The sequence below is a fragment of the Staurois parvus genome, unplaced genomic scaffold (genome assembly GCF_062004578.1).
Source record: "Staurois parvus isolate SC_StPar_1 unplaced genomic scaffold, SC_StPar_1.0 ptg000687l, whole genome shotgun sequence".
Classification (NCBI taxonomy): domain Eukaryota; kingdom Metazoa; phylum Chordata; class Amphibia; order Anura; family Ranidae; genus Staurois; species Staurois parvus.
This window is the reverse complement of record NW_028318483.1, coordinates 39344-58830: the sequence shown is the minus strand read 5'-3', so window position 1 is coordinate 58830 and position 19487 is coordinate 39344. Positions and strand designations below refer to the sequence as shown.

General features: G+C 39.9%; 1 protein-coding gene across 1 annotated transcript in view; it reads right to left on the bottom strand.

The window, feature by feature from the left end:
- Positions 1-19487, bottom strand: part of PPIP5K2 (diphosphoinositol pentakisphosphate kinase 2) — an 85026-nt gene that overhangs the window by 51924 nt on the left and 13615 nt on the right. The window contains exons 5-8 of the mRNA XM_089652596.1: positions 10213-10367; positions 8595-8696; positions 8219-8380; positions 1498-1619 (exon numbers count right to left, since the gene is read on the bottom strand). Of these exons, the coding sequence (XP_089508722.1) occupies positions 1498-1619; positions 8219-8380; positions 8595-8696; positions 10213-10367 (541 nt within the window). The remainder of the gene's footprint in view (positions 1-1497; positions 1620-8218; positions 8381-8594; positions 8697-10212; positions 10368-19487) is intronic.

Sequence of the window (19487 nt, the reverse complement as noted above, 5' to 3'; positions counted from 1 at the left end):
GGTTACAAACACAAACTTCATAAGCTTAAAAATGATCAAACCTTCATGTGACTTTGAACACAAAGTTCAGGGGACTGCAATTTGTAGGCCCCTGACTCAAATATTCTTAATATGTTTCCAAACATTATGATTTTTGATTTTGTCATACACATCATTCGAATATTATCAATTTTTGTAACAATTTTTGAATTGAGATATCTATAAGGAAAGCACAGAGTGGACTATTCCAGATGGAATACCAATTCATAAAAATAAAGGCTCAATACCATTTCACACAAAGGCAACAGTATCTGCACACATTCCAAATTGATTGGGAAATGGTGCACACACCATTGATTGGGCAACATTGAGGACTGTAGATGCAGTGGTTGGCCAAGGAAAGTTAATGAAGTAGAAAGACACATCATACTTACTTCCCTTCGATATCGGAAGATGTCCAGCGGTGCCATCAGCACAAAACTGGCGGAAACCAGTGGGAATCAGGTACACCCATTTACTGTTCAGAAAAGTCTGTCCAGAAGTGGTCTTCATGGAAGAATTGTGGCCAGAAAGCCATACCTCCGACGTGGAAACAAGGCTAAGGGACTGAACTATGCACGAAAACAGGATGGAGTGCAGAAAAATCTTGCGATCAGACACATGCTCTGGCTATTTGATCAGGGTCCAAAGGGTTGGCAGAGCCCTGCGGCACACCTGTCCATGGGACTATCAAATATGACAGCTCCAGTGGAGGGCAGCGGAGTCACAATCAAAGGAATTGAAGTTCCTCATTCACTTTTTTCCCCCTACAGCCTTTTTTTTTTTTTTTTTAATGCATTGGCATGGGGTGGGAGAGCAATATAAATAACTGAACCTTGCAGGTGCTGGAGGTGTCTTGAGGAGAGAGATGATGATCTATCATCAACAGGCAAATACATATCCACACTAAGGTGAGAGTTCTGTGAGCACAGTGGTGTTGGAGCTGGCACTATTTTCCAGGTATTATTATTGAAGTTGAAGCACCATCTGGATTGAAGTTGATATTCATTTTCACAGGATAATTTCTTTTGATGACTGGAGAAAATGGACTTGATTAAACACTATATCAGAAATGTATTATTTCTTATGTTACCATTTACTATGCGCACTATTTATTTATTCTAAGGGAAGATGCTATGTTTTATGATTATTTTTTTTATGTGTTCATACACAAATGTAGTTTAGTTTAAATGCCTATACTTATCACTAGGGAGTGATTTATTTAATTGAATCACATGTATACAGCACACCAGCAGCGCAGAATTCACCATTATTTAATAGTTTTAAAGGTGTGGGAACACCAACACATACTAGCAGCAGCGGTTCATTTATATTGGTACCAAATGAAACAAATTGACAGTGTAGGAGTTACACTTCATTTAATCTCTCTTCAAGGACCCTTTAATATTTGCAAATAATCTGGTTTCTTAATTTAAAAAGTCATCTTGTCAGCTCTGCTCATAGAGAAATAATTCTTACCCAAGAATCTTTGCACAGTCATCATAATACTTCATGGAGTTCTTCACAAAGCTAAATCCATTAACATCACACACATAAGACTGGCCATTTGCACGAAGCAGATCAAAGCCACAAACCGTTTGCTGAAAAAGCAACAACATCAAGGAACATTCATTACATATTTATGTATGAGTATTTATGGATTTTATATTTCTAGTGCCAGTAACTGTATCTAAACAATAAAAAAAGCCATTGGCATCACTGCATTGGAAGGGGAAGCCATTTTCCTAAGAAGCCCTTTAAAAAACCTCTCCCAGTGGCATGCGGCATGTGGACTTGTCTCATCATCGCAGGGGGGCTGAACTCCATGAGGAAACCAGCTCATATAAATAGTGTGCATCACTGGTGGCTTCAGCGGCGGAAAGGGCACATTTTTATTTCAAACAGTTTCCTTTTGTTACAATGGAAAATACCTGCACACATTCTCTCGCCTCACCTGCAAAGTTATCTTTCTTAAAAAAAGAACAAAGTTCAAGTTTTTGAGTTTTATACAATTGTAAAACAGAAAACAACAGATATAAAATATATTGATGCGACTTACAGTAGAAAAGGAATGACAACAGCAGTTTTCCAACTACTGGTTACAAAAATAAATGGAAAAGGCCTCCAACATGTAACAAGTTATAACAGGACATTGTATATATTCGATGCTGGTGCAATTAAATCCAAGATATACTTAATTGTAACCTAATGGTCTGTGTGGGTATTTTGTTTCATTCAGTTCAGCTGGAATACTAAATGTATGGCTCAGAATACAAATACGAGTTATCTATCCAAATAACCAAGATCTCCAGAGTCTATAAACAACTAGACCAGGGGTGTAAGGGTAGGGTCTTTTAACCATTCATAGACAATATTTTCAGGGCTACCTCTCTGTACAAATTTTAGGCTTCCCAAGTGCAGAATATATTTAACTTTTTCTATCCACAGGCATACAGTAGGCAGTTGGGGCAATAGCCTGTGTTGTGCAAAAAAGTTTTCAATTCCAGATACAGAGCTCTGATAAGGGAAGTGCCACGATTTTCCAGTGTCCCATCTTAGGCTGGAATGCATAGTTGATAATATCAAACACTTTTTGCCAGTATCAAGTCAGAGTTGGGCATCTCCAGAATATGTTACAAAATCTCCTTGTCCCAAGGAACATCTGGGACACAACAGGGATTCTCTATAAGAAGGAAGAGTTGTGTAGGACTCATGAAGGGATACAGACCCCTTGTTGTCCATGGAAGGAAGTTCAATCTCTAATTGTTAAAAGGATTTAGAGCCCATTTACACTTGGGTGACTTGTCATGCGACTTGTGGGTCCAAGTCGCATGACAGGTCGCACCCCATGTGTCTAAATGAGTACCATTCATATCTGGGCAACTCACAGTGACTTGAAAGCAGTTGCTGTGCTACTTTGGTCTGATGTTCATGCGACTCATACCATAGATCTCAATGTAAAGCCACCAAAGTCGCACCTGAATGATATACATGTGACCTGTGTGCGACTTTGTACAGCAGAAACAATCATCCTTGGTCAAAGACAAATTTGCACGTGTCCAAAGTAGCACTGTCACGTTGGGGCTCAGGTAAGTATAAGTGTGTGTGTGTGTGGGGGGGGGGGGGGGCTGGGTGGAATTTCAACCGCAGAAGGTTTTTTACCTTAATGCATAGAATGCATTAAGGTAAAAAATCCTAAAGTTTTAGAAACACTTTAAGTACATTAGTGTTGGTATACCATTTACTGAATCCCTTAGGATTCAGTATGTTGCCATATCTCATGATATATTAAGAGTGGGATAATGTGAATGTTTCAAGAGGAAATCTGCTTTCAGGGCTTATATAGGAGTCTGCTCACATACACAGGATGGAGTCCGTGTTTGTTTTGTTAGCCTAGGATCATCTAATGATGTGCAATTGCCATGCCTTAAAAAGTGTTGTAATTGTGCTACCAAATAATAAAGTCAGGTATGAGAGACCACTAACTCTTCTTCCTCTCTCAAACAATATATAGAGTTTTAAAAATAATGAGAGGTTTATCTCTCAAGACAGGTTTGAAAGAAAAATGTATTCAATTTTTAAAACCATTCTTTCTGGAGCCAAAATTGGAATGTTACGAAGAATACAGTGCATTCAAAAAAAATTCCCGTTTTTCAATTTTGTTATGTTGCAGCCTAATACTACAGTTGTTTAAATTCCTTTTGCAAACTCCACGTGGGCTTTTATGTGTTTTTTACTGAGGAGAGCCTTCGGTCTAGCCACTTTGCCATAAAGCCCAGATCGGTGGAGGGCTGCAGTGATGGTCGTCCTTCTGGAACTTTGTCCCACCTCCACACAGGATCTCTGGAGCTCAGTCAGAATGACTATTGGGTTTTTGGTTACCTCTCTTACTTAGGCCCTTCTTCCCTGATTGCTAAGTTTGACTGGGCAACTTTCACATTCAACCTTCCTACGATAGTTAAACTGTTACAGTACCTTAGGCATTGGCCAGGGTAAGCATTGGGCCACAGCACATTAGCAGCATTTTAAGTTCAGTCAATTCAGGCCAGTGAATGTGCCAGCTTTACAAATGTGCCCTTTTGTATTATGCACATAATTGACAGGGACCTACTGGATGCCTGTAACTTTAACAGGACTAATACTTGCACTAAAAACATCCCAAACTTTAATGGTTATGGTCATAAACAAGGACTTTGGCTTTAAAAATGGATATAGCTTTAAAAGCAATCTGGTGCTGAGAGAAAAAAAAAATCAAATCTCCTAGATGTCATGCTGACCCTGCAGCTAAAATAGTTTATTTTTTTATTAAGTGTATTAAGACCACTTACTGTTATCTCACATATATATTCTTATTATAGCCAAATTTACCACCCTAACTCCTCCCACAATTTTTACACTACATAGACAGTAATATACCGAAATGTGCGGATTGTTCCCGATTGGTGTGCTATTACTTTGTGGAATGTTTTGCCGAATGGTTCACGAAAAATCAGCGGTTTTGTGGTGAAATTGGTCCCATAGGAATGAATGGCGGAATGTTCAAAACTAGAGTGTGAGCTGACATAAGCTAGAGTGTGAGCTGAAAAATCAGGACATGATTTCTAAACTGCCATCACTCCCTCATTTTCAAGCCCACCTACACAAATCTTAAATCAAAACGTTCAGCTATCCCTGCTGCCACTAAAAATGTCCACGGCTAAGCCATAGTCCTGATAGTTTTCACAATATGACCATTTGTTTACAACTCACGCCGCCCATTGACATTCATTGAAACTCCACTCTAGCCACCTCAAATTTGAAAGGCAATTTCTAAACTGCTACTGTGCCTTCATTTTTAATATTTCAGAGACATGCTATGCATCAAAATGCAGGTCTGTGTCTTGTGATTCTCACAATATAAAGCTCTTCGCTGTAGGATTTATAGTTTTAAAACTATAAATAATAAAATGTTGAAATACATTTCTCACTCTATCAAGCTTGCCATGTGCACTTTTTACATTTGATCAATTGGTTAGTGTAATGTTTACTATCTTTACTCACTCCAAACAGTTACTCTGCCCACTCCAACCTTTTCACAGTTACTCTGCCCACTCCAACCACACAACAGTTACTCAAGCCACTCCACCCAGTTACTCCGCCCACTCCAGTTGTAGACTACTGGTGGAGGCAAGAACACTTCACACAATTTTCCCAGAAATTGTAGCTTTTCTAGTTATATCTTTCATTATAGTTTTCCATTACAAAAATCCACATTATAACAAACAAATCATGAATACATAAATTCCTCATAAATTAAACCTATTCCATTTGCCTCCCACCCCCCTTCCACCAGTCCACATTCTTTCCATATCCTCCTGTTTCTTTTCTATCTATATCCCATTTCTCCTACCTCCTCTCTCTCAATCCTTCATCTGGAAGCCCATAGTTAATCAGTTAAACTCTCCCTGCTCTTCCTACCTTAGACTCCTACCGCTTCCCAATATATCCTAGATGTTTTAAAGTCATACCAACTACCACTTTTCTGAATTTTTCCATTTTATCCTCCTCCATATGATATAGCTCCTCCGTCTTATATATGTACTCAATTCTCTTTATCCATTCCTTTATTTCTAGGAACTCTTAGGCTAACCAAAATTTGGGAATTAGATCATTGGCCGCACTGAGTAGGTGATGTACTACATTATTTTTATAATGTTTCACGGGAGTCTCGGTATTGTAAAACACACAAACCCACGGGTCCCTCTGTAAGGTAGTTTCCGATACTTCCTATATATACCGGGTTATTTTCTGCCAGAACGCCTGCATTTTAGGACATTCCGACCATATTAGCCATTGTTTCCTTATTGGCTAAAATAGTTTAAGTAAATAAACCAGAGCTAGTATGTAAATAAGGTGTTCGGATTTCAATTGCAGCATAATTATTTCAAGGTCCTAACTCAGAAAGCGCTGAAGTGTGAGACAGGCAGGCATTTAGCATTTCCAAGAGGTGGTTGCAGGGGGTGCATTTAATACAAACTATGTGCCCATTTAATACATTCATTAAGGTTAAAGCCTAACTTCAGTAAAAAAAATTTAACAAAAATTATCACAAGGGACAGTCAGCGCAAAGTGTCCCTAGTGCTGAGGGCTGCAATTTTCATTAAAAATGCCCTGTCCTCGGATTCTGCCCCTGTAGTCAAAATTATTTAGTGCTGCAGGGTTAATACAAGCCAAGGGACCTGCATAATGCACTCACCAAGAGTGCAAACTATGCCCACCCTTTAGTTCCCCCCTCTCCTCCATTCATAAAAGCTGAACTACAGCTTTCATGAATAAAAAAACACTATTAATGGAGGACAGGCGGATAAATGAAAGGTCTTCTTCCTCCTCCTCTAATATTCAAAAATCTTTTTTTTCCATTTCCAGTGATTTTTATTAAATACAGTCAGGTCCATAAATATTGGGACATCGACACAATTCTAACATTTTTGGCTCTATACACCACCACAATGGATTTGAAATGAAACGAAAAAGATGTGCTTTAACTGCAGACTGTCAGCTTTAATTTGAGGGTATTTACATCCAAATCAGGTGAACGGTGTAGGAATTACAACAGTTTGCATATGTGCCTCCCACTTGTTAAGGGACCAAAAGTAAAGGGACAGAATAATAATCATAAATCAAACTTTCACTTTTTAATACTTGGTTGCAAATCCTTTGCAGTCAATTACAGCCTGAAGTCTGGAACGCATAGACATTACCAGACACTGGGTTTCATCCCTGGTGATGCTCTGCCAAGCCTCTACTGCAACTTTCTTCAGTTCCTGCTTGTTTTTGGGGCATTTTCCCTTCAGTTTTGTCTTCAGCAACTGAAATGCATGCTCAATCGGATTCAGGTCAGGTGATTGATTTGGCCATTGCATAACATTCCACTTCTTTCCCTTAAAAAAACTCTTTGGTTGCTTTTGCAGTATGCTTTGGGTCATTGTCCATCTGCACTGTGAAGCGGCGTCCAATGAGTTCTGAAGCATTTGGCTGAATATGAGCAGATAATATTCCCGAAACACTTCAGAATTCATCCTGCTGCTTTTGTCAGCAGTCACATCATCAATAAATACAAGAGTACCAGTTCCATTGGCAGCCATACATGCCCACGCCATGACACTACCACCACCATGCTTCACTGATGAGGTGGTATGCTTCGGATCATGAGCAGTTCCTTTCCTTCTCCATACTCTTCTCATCACTCTGGTACAAGTTGATCTTGGTCTCATCTGTCCATAGGATCTTGTTCCAGAACTGTGAAGGCTTTTTTAGATGTCGTTTGGCAAACTCTAATCTGGCCTTCCTGTTTTTGAGGCTCACCAATGGTTTACATCTTGTGGTGAACCCTCTGTATTCACTCTGGTGAAGTCTTCTCTTGATTGTTGACTTTGACACACATACACCTACCCTCCTGGGGAGTGTTCTTGATCTGGCCAACTGTTGTGAAGGGTGTTTTCTTCACCAGGGAAAGAATTCTTCAGTCATCCACCACAGTTGTTTTCCGTGGTCTTCTGGGTCTTTTGGTGTTGCTGAGATCACCGGTGCGTTCCTTTTTAAGAATGTTCCAAACAGTTGTTTTGGCCACGCCTAATGTTTTTGCTATCTCTCTGATGGGTTTGTTTTGTTTTTCCAGCCTAATGATGGCTTGCTTCACTGATAGTGACAGCTCTTTGGATCTCATCTTGAGAGTTGACAGCAACAGATTCCAAATGCAAATAGCACACTTGAAATGAAATCTGGACCTTTTATCTGCTCATTGTAATTGGGATAATGAGGAAATAACACACACCTGGCCATGGAACAGCTGAGAAGCCAATTGTCCCATTACTTTTGGTCCCTTAACAAGTGGGAGGCACATATGCAAACTGTTGTAATTCCTACACCGTTCACCTGATTTGGATGTACATTAAAGCTGACAGTCTGCAGTTAAAGCACATCTTGTTTGTTTCATTTCAAATCCATTGTGGTGGTGTATACAGCCAAAAATGTTAAAATTGTGTCGATGTCCCAATATTTATGGACCTGACTGAACATCTTTCCTTTTTTTTGTAATCTTGTTCAGCATGACTTTTGTATAAATTATCAATTTAATGAAAGATGTCCATCAATAAAAATAAAATGACACAGTGATAATACTTAGTGCAGGTCATATGTCTCATAGAGCACAAGTAATCACCTTGAAAGCTAGGCACACTTTCCAAGCTATTAGTTTCTCTCTGGCGTTTAGGATGACAGGATACCGTACTTCTTTTCCTTCACTGTCCCGCTCTACCTTGCCGTCAAGTGCAGGAGATTTCCGAGCTTCAGCATGGGCATAATCTGGTCCTACAGTGTAAACCTTTGTAATACACAAATGAAACCGTAAATTCCAGTGACAGCTTCTGCTGCAAGTGAAAAAAATGACTTTGTGCCATAGCAGCATAAGAAATGTGCTCTACAAGGAAATCGATGGTGTCCTAGACAGCATTAAAATAATCTAACAGTACACGGAATATCAAATACAAACGTCAAGATATTTTACCACAATTTTTTTTTTTGTATCCACCCCGTACCTTTACATCAGTGCCATCAGTAGGCATAAACTCTTCATAAATGTATGAACCAGTCTTTCTGACACTGCTTTCAGGTGAATACACACTGCTGCGGCTACCAATCTAAAAGCAAAAGCATATTGCACAGAAAATTAGTAATATTAACAGATTTAAATGTAAACAGTTGCAGCATGACGGATCAGGTTAAAGCCAGCCATTTTCATCTAGCGTTCCTCCAGAGGTTGCTAGGGGTTCCTTGAGCTGTAGTCAACTGACCTACCATGTGTTGGTGCCTGCTTAAAGCTGGGTGCACATGATAAAAAAAAAAAAAATCAGGCAAACAATCCTTGATGTTTCACAGCAAGTCGAACCAGAGGATGGTACTAATTGGATGAAAATTGTCAAACGACAAAGGCTTTTTTTTGTTTGACGTAGAAACGTAGCAGATTATTTTTATTGTCCCTGATCATGCGGAGTCTTTCATATTCAAGTTCTCTCGAATGAGAACCACACAATTTAAAACGAAACTCATACGTTCTGTTCACTTACGAGCACATTCTTTGAGTTTTTTCCTTTGGAAATTTTCATTTGGGAGGTCTGAATCTGATGCTAAAAGTTGTGTGCACACTATATTAAAATCGATCGTTCCTCGTACAGAATCTTTTGATTTTCTCATAGTGTGTACCCCACTTAACGCAAGGTCCAGTGCCACTTGGCAGATCTTTTGATCTGTACATAAGGGTGGCATTGTGTTGACCACTGTAAGGAGGGCATTCTTCCCAATGATCACCATTCTCTCCCCTCCCCACCCAAATTAATTCATTTTAGTAGGGATTTTGCGAGACCTGAAAATTATTTCAAAGGGTTTTGTCTTCAGGTAAAAATATTGCGAACGGCTGGGGTAACCTATATAAGCTATTTTATCCTCAAGCTACTGAGCACTTTTGAAAATGCCTCATCTGCAGCACATTAACAATTAGCAGTTAAATTATCGAGCAACACAAGGCAAAAATGTCCATGTTAAGTCTGAACTTTCAGAACCAAATAAATGAAAACTGTACTCGATTCCAGGAGGTGTATCAGAACTGTAAGGAGCACACTCTTAACTTCTCAGCATTTATCACCGGCCCCATCTACTGGCTGGGCAACACTCCAATGCAAGTTTTTACCTAGCACCCCCCCCCCCCCCCCCCCCCCCCGCTCCCCATATGACAGTAGGCGTGTCTCCCCATACAGTAAGTGCTTGATTTGTTTTGTTTTTTTCCAATGAACAGCAGGGGACCATTTCCAGCATAACAGCAGGCAGCTTAAGACACCTTCCATATAGCTTGGCAGCGATTTAAAGCAGACCTTCACTTCTATTTACAAGTCTTCTTCAGTAAATCACGATAGTTTTCTAGCAGAGCGCATGCTACACTTCTGCCTTTCTAGGGTGGTTGTTAGGAACCAGATGAAACCACCGGCCTCAATGAAGGAATGAAGTTGCTGGGCAAGTGAGTAAATTATTTCTCCTAAACCCAACAGACTAGGAAAGAAAGTGTTAGGAGGAAAATTAACCCTTTGATGGGGAGTATAGGGTAAAGCTTTACTGGATGCACAATTACATTAACACATATTGAGGCAGAGTTAGGCAGCTTACCTTTCGGAACAGTCTTTGGCTCCCACCTCCAGCAGATGTTGGGTAGTAGATGTAAACATTATGGTCCTCAGCACTCACTGGCTTTTCCACAAAGGGTTTCTGGAAAATTTCCCCATTTACCTCAACATGATCTTCACCCTCTATTAAATTACATTCTAGAGAACACAAATCAAAAAAACGTTGCCTCAGACATGCTGCACAAAAAAAAAAAATAATTAAAAATATTATATACACACACCTCAAAAAAATTTAAAGGAACACTTTTTAATCAGAGTATAGCATCAAGTCAATTAAATTCCTGGGATATGGATCTGGTCAGTTAAGTAGCAGAGGGGGATGTTAATTTCATTAACACAAAAGCAGCAGAAACTGATTAACAACAGGTGCACTAGATGGGCAACGAGACCACCCCCAAAACAGGAATGATTTTACAGGTGGAGGCCACTGACATTTTTTTCCCTGCTCATCTTTTCTGACTATTTTTTCATTAGTTTTTAAATTGGCTAGGGTCAGTGTCACTACTGGTAGCATGAGGCGATACCTGGACCCTACAGAGGTTGCACAGGCAGTCCAACTCCTCCAGGATTGCAGATCAATATGTGCCATTGCCAGAAGGATTGCTGTGTCTCCCAGCACAGTATCAAGAGCATGGAGGAGATTACAGGAGACAGGCAGTTACTCTAGGAGAGCTGGACAGGGCTGGAGAATGTCCTTAACCCATCAGCAGGACTGGTATCCTTTGTGCAAGGATGAACAGGATGAGCACTGCCAGAGCCCTACAAAATGACCTCCAGCAGGCTACTGGTGTGAATGTTGACCAAACAATCAGAAACAGACCTAACAATCAGAAACAGACTTCATGAGGGTAGCCTGAGGGCTCGACGTCCTCCAATGGGCCCTGTGCTCACTTCCTGACACTGTAGAGCTTGATTGGCATTTGCCACTGAACACCAGAATTGGCAGGTCCGTCACTGGCGCAATGCGCTTTTCACAGATGAGAGCAGGTTCACCTTGAGCACATGTGACAGACGTGAAAGGGTCTGGAGAAGCTGTGGAGAATGTTATGCTTCCTGTAACAATGTTCAGAGTGACCATTTTGGTGGTGGGTCAGTAATGGTCTCGGGAGACAAATCCATGGAGAGACAGACAGAGCTCTACAGGATAGACAATGGCACTCTGACTGCCATTAGGTATCGGGATAAAATCCTTGGACCCATTGTCAGACCCTACGCTGGTGCTGTGGGTCCTGGGTTCCTCCTGGTGCGCGACAATGCCCGGCCTCATGTGGTGAGAGTATGCAGGCAGTTCCTGGAGGATTAAGAAATTGACACCATTGAATAGCTCCCATGCTCACCTGGCCTAAATCCAATAGAACACTTCTGGGATATCATGTTTTGGTCCATTCGACACCGCCAGGTTGCACCTCAAACTGTCCAGGAGCTCAGTGATGCCCTGGTCTAGATCTGGGAGGAAATACCCCAGGACACCATCCGTCATCTCATTAGGAGCATGCCCCGACATTGTAAGGCATTCATACACGCACATGGGGGCCATACAAACTACTGAGTACCATTTTGAGTTGCTGCAATAAAATTTCAGCAAAATGGACTAGACTGCTACATAATTTTTTCACTTTGATTTTCGGGGTGTCTTTGAATTCAGTCCTCTGTAGGTTGATAATTTTCATTCCCATCAAACGATGGGGCATCCTTGCGTTACTAACACATTATACAGTCCATATCAGTATAGATACCCAGCATGATATTTTTCTGATCTGATGTGTTTTCAAATTGTTTGTTTAATTTTTTTTCTGCCCAGTGTTTGTATATATAAATATATACATATAATTTTAATGTATTATAATTAATAATTAAATGAACATACAACACTGTGGGCTCATTCTCACCAGAAGCCCCGAGCTGCCCAGTACAGTTCCAACACATGGACACAACAAATAGCCTTATTTCCCATTGGTTCATTTCACTTCAATGCACTGTGTTGAAGTGTGCGGTTACTGCGGCGCATAGTAACAGCATAAAAGTCCAAAAAAGAGTTTAAAAAAAAATGGACCATGTATTAAAAAAAAAAAAAGAAAGAAAAAAGAAAAAAAACACTGCAGCACAAATTAAAGTGTGTGTGTGTTGTTATGTGCATACTATTGAATGTGCTATAGTTTGCTTTAATGATGGATGTAGCAATCATGCACACAGATATGGACGCGGTCATCCATTTTGCCCCAAACCTCTCCATCTTATATCTCTCTCTCCCAAATCAGATTCCTCCGATATCCCCCCCTCCCTCTCTGTTGAGTGACATGTAAACCTCAATTAGCTGGTACTCATATGTCAGCGATACTCTTGCTTGGAAAGGGATCGTAAAGCCATAAACCAAGTCCCTCGCTGAGCCTCAAAGACATTCCAGATAAGCAATAAAGCAGACATCACATTCAAGACTCACTTTCCCCTATGATTACATATCTTGGAATATAACAGACGTACATAAAAACTGGGCATATATTCAGATTGGTCTCATTAATACAAGTCGTCTGATATATTACACCCCCTATCTGACATATACAGGAAAGCAGAGAATGATATCTCCTTATGTCATATTTCATATGTAAACGTTCAGAAGATTCTGCGCATTATTCTACTCGTGGATAGAATGTTATATGTATCCAGGGTAAGTTATGAACCATGACATCAACTGCGAGGGTTTTTGGTCATAGCTTGGGTCTCCGCCTGCAACACCCACCCAAATGAGGCAATTGATTCTCAGCCTCAGGGAGACACCCTGCTGTGTTCCTAGAAAAAGCTAAACTAAGCTGAGTTGAGCTAAGTTTAAGAATTCTCCCTTTTAACATCGGAACCAACTTGGGAGATGGCCCTTTGGCTCTGAAACTTGATCTGCTTAACCCAGGCTGACGGCAAGTACTCTCCCTCCTAAGCTTCTTTCTGTTATCTCTTTGCTGTGTTATTGCTCTCTGTGTGCATATATATATATATATATATATATATATATATATGCATGCTACATCTTTTTCTGTAAATATTTTTATTGCACCTTTTTGACCTTTTAGTAATGAATCTTACTTTCTGAAAGTGTTGAACGGTTTCTAAAGCTCTTTAATGCAAACTGAGAACCCCTGCCTCTGAAGAGCGCTATTGTGTGTGTGTGTGTGTGTGTGTGTGTGTGTGTGTGTGTGTGTGTTTTAAACTTCGGTATATCTCTGCCTGCGGTGACAGTGGTATACCGACGCTTATACAAACATCATAGTGTTATTGCTGATATTGCCGAGTTTCCGCTTTCTTTGTACAAAAAGGAGGTGGTGGCAGTGTGAAGGGTTAATTGCGTAATTAACCTGACCCAGTAACAATCGCTTCCAGGCTGCAGATACACAGATTGTGGTCCATTAGCTGGAAAATCTTTGTGCAGAGTGCAGCTGGGCGTGGCATTGTTACGCACATGACAGCGCAGTTTTAGATTGGCTAGTCCTTCGGTCACGAGTTTGGTGAGAAGGGCTGGGGTCTGACGCCGCGATCGTCACAATGGAAGCCCCATTCACTTGTCTTCCTTATTTTTAAATTCTTACTATTATATGGAAAACCTTTTGACAGCAGATAAAAGGAATGAAGCCTTCCATTTTTTTGGATGATTGATAGTGACCTAGACACAGTGAAAGCTGAACTCAAGGTAGATCTCAAAATGCAAAAAGGTAAAATACATACATGGAGTTGTTTTACCTAGCAAACGATCTGTATTTCTATCCATCCAGTCCCAGATACATACGGTTCACACATGCAGAAGGTAGGGCAATTATCTCCTTGGTTTGGACCCAATTTCTTAAAACAAGTGAAATATATACAGCCCCCTAGGTGAGAATCCAGCTTAATACCTCTTTGCACCCTTTATGATCTTTTGAGGTACTGAACAAAATTGCCCCCTCTGGCCTATACGATTTGCTGTAGCTTTGGAGCCACTTGCCTTACTACTAAGAAATTCCTCACCTGTTAAAAGTCCTAAAATTAATTGGAAAAAAATCTCTCTCTCTATACCGAGGATACATTCATTTATCTAGAATGCCAACCAATCTGTTTTTTCATCTATTGGACCTCAGAGAATATAAAGGTTTCTCAGGCTTCAAGGGTAACTGGGAGAAATCACTATTGGACACTGACACTATATCCAGAATAGATCCTGCATCCCAAATTAAAATAGTGCAGAAATAAAAATATCTGTCATATAATTAAGACTCCTATTTCACATTATTTGGATACTAATTTCTTACCCCTTATTGAAACACTCCATAATAAACCAAAATTTTGGATATCCCTGCTTCTATATCTCATGGGTAGGGTTAGTCTTATAAAAATGCACTTCTTCCCTAAATTCCTTTGTATATTAGAGAAATTACCTTGTGATATTGCTTAAAAAAAATTCTTTAAACAAATAAAATGCCATATGTTCATCATTCATATAGAACTACAAGACCCGCAGAATCTCACTTACTATACTCCAAATGCCAACCAGACAGGTGAGATTGGCATTAATTTCCACTTATAATATCTTGCTGCTCAACAGCTACCAATACATGACCGGCTAAGGCCAAGTATGGACAATGCCTGCACCAATATCATATGCCTGAGGAAACAATCTTGAGTGGCTCCAAAGCATCACGATTGTATTTATGATGTGGTTGCTTTAGACCGGTTCTGGAGATCCAAAGTGTGCTGGTAAGAAACTCTTCACTTTGAAGGCCACCAGTTCACTCATTTCATAGAGCTGATGAATAAAAGAAACCCCATCATGTGGCTGAAAGTAGAAGAAAGTCATCCTGAGGATCTTCTGAAGCACAGGAAGAAAATTACTTCAAGTCCAGAGTCAGATTTCTGAGCCACCAGGCCAGGAACAAACTGGTTCTCAGTGAAAAATGAGTCAAACACCATCAGTAAGCACACTGGAGCAGTTTGTAGACTGCGACGAAGGGTGCCTAGTACAGCGGGACTGTGCCCCTTCCTCACAATCAGATATGGTACAACTGCAGGGTAGTAAGGAAACCTATAACCTCAAGCAAGTACTCACAATACCCACACAGTTAGTAGCAGGTGAGGGCTGGATGGCCTGGCAGCAGGAACAGAGGACTAAAATTTTTCAAGCTCTTTGCAAGCAAGAGCAGCAGTGGGGAGCTGCTTCCATGATGCTGTATGGCGGGTAAGAGTAAGGAGCATGTGACACTCCACCCAGTGGAAGACATCAGGGCTCAGTCCCACAGTGTTATCCCCTTCTGCAAAGAAAATTGGCAGAAATGGGAAACAATGGCACCCAGCAGGTATGTAAATGAGGTAGCTGCCAGATCAGCAGGTAAGTAAATGAGGTAGATCAGCCTACTCACTGAGTGAATCTTTATAGATAGCAATTGTTTAAAGTGGAACTAAAGACAAAAATATTAACCTCTGTTCTAATAGTCTGACGCCAGACGCTGGCAACTTCTCTCCAGATTTAACAGGGTGCCAGTCTTTGGCTGTGATTATTGACTGGCACAGGATGATGTCACCCCCCCGTGCATGTGCAGGAATGCAGTCACCCTGGCACACAGGCAGTATGCCAGGATGTAAACTGAGCTGCCCAGTGTATGGTAATAAGGGGATTGTGAACAGGCAGGTAAGTATTTTATCGCAGAACAGACAGTGCAAAAACCCTGCCTGTTTGAAATGTATTTTGCACTTTAGTTCTTTGTTAAGTAATGTCAGTGGTCAGAGCCAATCACAAGAGTTCATGCAAAATTATCCGAAGGGACAAGCATGATATTTTTTCTCATACAATAATACCACAACAAAGTTTTATTTTTTTTTTTTAAATCCGTACAGTATCCGTCCATAAAAAATGGGTGACCAAGACCATGCATGCTTGGAAATGAAAGAATACACCACAATATATCATTGCAGGAGTTATATTCTGTCTTACGAGAATTTTCGTAACTCTAGTAACCTATTCGTTTTCGATATGAGACTAGCATGCAGAAAAAAAAAGAAAACAAAAAAAAACAAAAACAAAAAACACGGGCGATTATTCGTCCGATTTTCTCCTTGTGTACTAGGCATAAGGTCGCTCAGTCTATCTGGTTAATACCTTGGGGTGTGCATAAAAGGAAAACAATTTTATGAATGCTTGATTGATTGCAAACACAAATGTGGATGTAGTGATAGGCCTGTAACTTTAATCAATAAGGAACAACTGCAGAACATGCATATATCTCTCCAATCTAGCACGCTGAAGCAATATCCTTTTTAATCATATGGGGGCAATTATGATCTCCAAGGCTTTTTCCGTGATTTTCTCCAAGATTTATGGAATGAAAACAGGGAAAGAAAGGACAGGAAATGCTGGCAAGTCTATTTTTATACAATGGTACATGCTGGTGCTTCAGTTAGCCTCTGACACTCCTAGAAGTGCCAGAGGCCAAAGAAAAAAAATGCATTAAGAGCCAGTTCACACCTGAAACAAGAACAGGGACTCTATGCGGTGCGATTTTCAGCCCAATCATATGAATGGGATAAAATCACACTGGATCATACAAAAATTAACGCGTGCACTACTTTCAAAACACACTGCACCAAATCAAATGGTACTGTAGAACCATGCAATTCTGTGCAGGCAAACTCACTGCGTTTGGGTTGTCATTAGGAATATATTGACACCTGCAGATCGTACACCCAGTGTATTTTGAACAAAGTGCAGGAAATGCGTATGTAACAAGGATTTCCCACACCACATTCGGATGCAAACAAGGGAAAAGTGGATCAGACATTATTGGTTAATAAATATAAAAATGCAGCGCAGTATAGAATATGGATAAATCGATCTAGTAAACTGTATGTATGGTATAGTAACAATAATATGCGCTGTGGAGCGCTATAACCAATAATGTGAATAACATCTTGGTATTGACGGTTAAAGTGCACAAGTGATACAAAGGTAATATGATTCCAAGTTCAGTAATATATCATCAGGTGAATTTCTGTGTTTCCAGTGGCTGTGAATGAATGTATATTGCACTAACCAGAAAGCGGAACATCATGCGCATTTGAGTAAATCAGACCACTTCTGGTCATCTGGATCTGGAAAGGTAACTCAGGGGATCATCTGGCAAACCTCAGCAAGACAGGTAATACACAGCGTCACTCTCCAGGCTCCAGGAATAAGCATCCATTTAGATTTGCCTTTGAGCTGGGAATGGACAACTGTGGTCAAAATGAACAGAGCTGCATCGCAACACCGCACATTGCTGCACCACAACAATATGAACAGGCCCTTGATTATCCTTAAAAATCCAATTATTATATCATTATGCAGGAATTATATAGCTCCAACAGTTTCCACATCTCTTTACAGAATTGAGACATTACATTTACAATACAATACAAGAGGAATCAGAAAGCCCTGCTTGTTAGAGCTTACAATTTAAAAGAGCGAGACCTAGCACAGAAGATCACTACTACAATATCATTAACATTTTAAATATAAATACATCCTATCATACCCTCCCACAAATTTATGCCATGCCTCAATTGCTTAATGCTAGTGTTGACAACACTATGCAGCTTCAAAGTATCACATTAGAAGCTCATGTGATCTGAACAATGAAAGTCTATCAGATTGTAATTGTAAGTGCTACTTAAAAAGGAATGCTCCACATCAGAACCCTTCCAGGATACATTCCAGTAGCACTGCTTTTTTAACCACTTCCAGTCCGGACACTTTTACCCCCTTCCTGTCCAGGCCAATTTTCAGCTTTCAGTGCTATCACACTTTGAATGACAATTGCGCGGTCATGCAACACTGTACCCATATTAATTTTTTTGCATTTTTTTGAGACAGATAAAGCTTTATTTTGGTGGTATTTATTCACCACTGGGATTTTTATTTTTGCTATGTAAAAAAGTCCAAAAATGTTGAAAAAAAAAGTGTTTTTCTTATAACATTTTGCAAATAAATAGTATTTCATCATAAATCTTGGCCAAAATTTATTCCGTTATATTTTTAATAAAAAAAAAAAAAATTAGTTTGTAACCAAAATTATAATTTTTAAAAACATTTTTTTTTACTTTTTTTTTTATTTTTTACATAATGTCACCAAATGGTGACATTATGTAAAATGTCACCATGGTGACACTGTACTACTTGTGGGGGGTGATGAAGTTTTTTTTCTTTTTTACACTGATTGCTTTTACACCCATAAAGGATGTAAAAGCAATCATTTCTCCTTTTCTCTAGCTGTATTCTTGCAGCCATTGAGAACTACTGAGTGAGCTGTGATTGGTCACAGCTTATCACATGGTACAAGGCTGTTGTGAATAGCCTTGTACCATGTGACCTCTGTGATCATTCACAGATTTCACACGTAGTAAGCTTACTACTTTGCATGTGATCACTGATTGGCCAATCAGCGATCACATGATCGGGACCTCGTACGAAAGTCCCGTCTGACGATCGGTGTTCCACTGTGTCCCAGGGAGCGCGCACAAGCAGGGTGCAGCGAGGCCGTTTATAAACGGCCACCCGACCCTGCACTGCCACCATCAGGCCATTTATATACAACAGCCGGAAGGGAGGTGGTTAATGTCCAGACTTCTGCTCCTTTTCAGATTTGACAGACCAAAGGGAGCACCAACTGTAAAAACTATTCAATCTCTAATTGTTTAACATTCCTCTAAAGAAAATTGTACTAAGAGAAATTGGCAGCTGGTATGAATTAATTCTCTATAGATTTACCATCTATATAGAAAACAAAAAGGTAAAATATTTGGCAACTCAATATACAATATATTTCCAACCTTCATTAGCTTGTGACATTCAGACATAGGCAGTGACTTTACAATTAATGTCTGTAATTTTTTATTTTTTTTTAATGCATACGGTTTTAGAAAAGTCCTGAGCTACTTTAAAAACCAAAAAATTTACCGTACAAGTTGTACACTTATCACAACTGAAAAATTCATAGGGGCTGATGAACACAAGTGATAAATACTATTAGGCCAATGCTAGCAGTGGTAATACTAGCATGGCATGCAATGAACATGTTGGTAACATTATGTATGTATAATGCACCAAATCATCACCACTATAAAGCTGTACCAACATGCCCCCAACAGAAATGACAAAGTTAAGGAAGAGATTTACTAAAACTGGCGCACTCAGATTCTGGTACAGCTATGCATGGTAGCCAATCAGCTTCTAACTTCAGCTTGTTCAATTGAGTTTTGACAATAAAACCT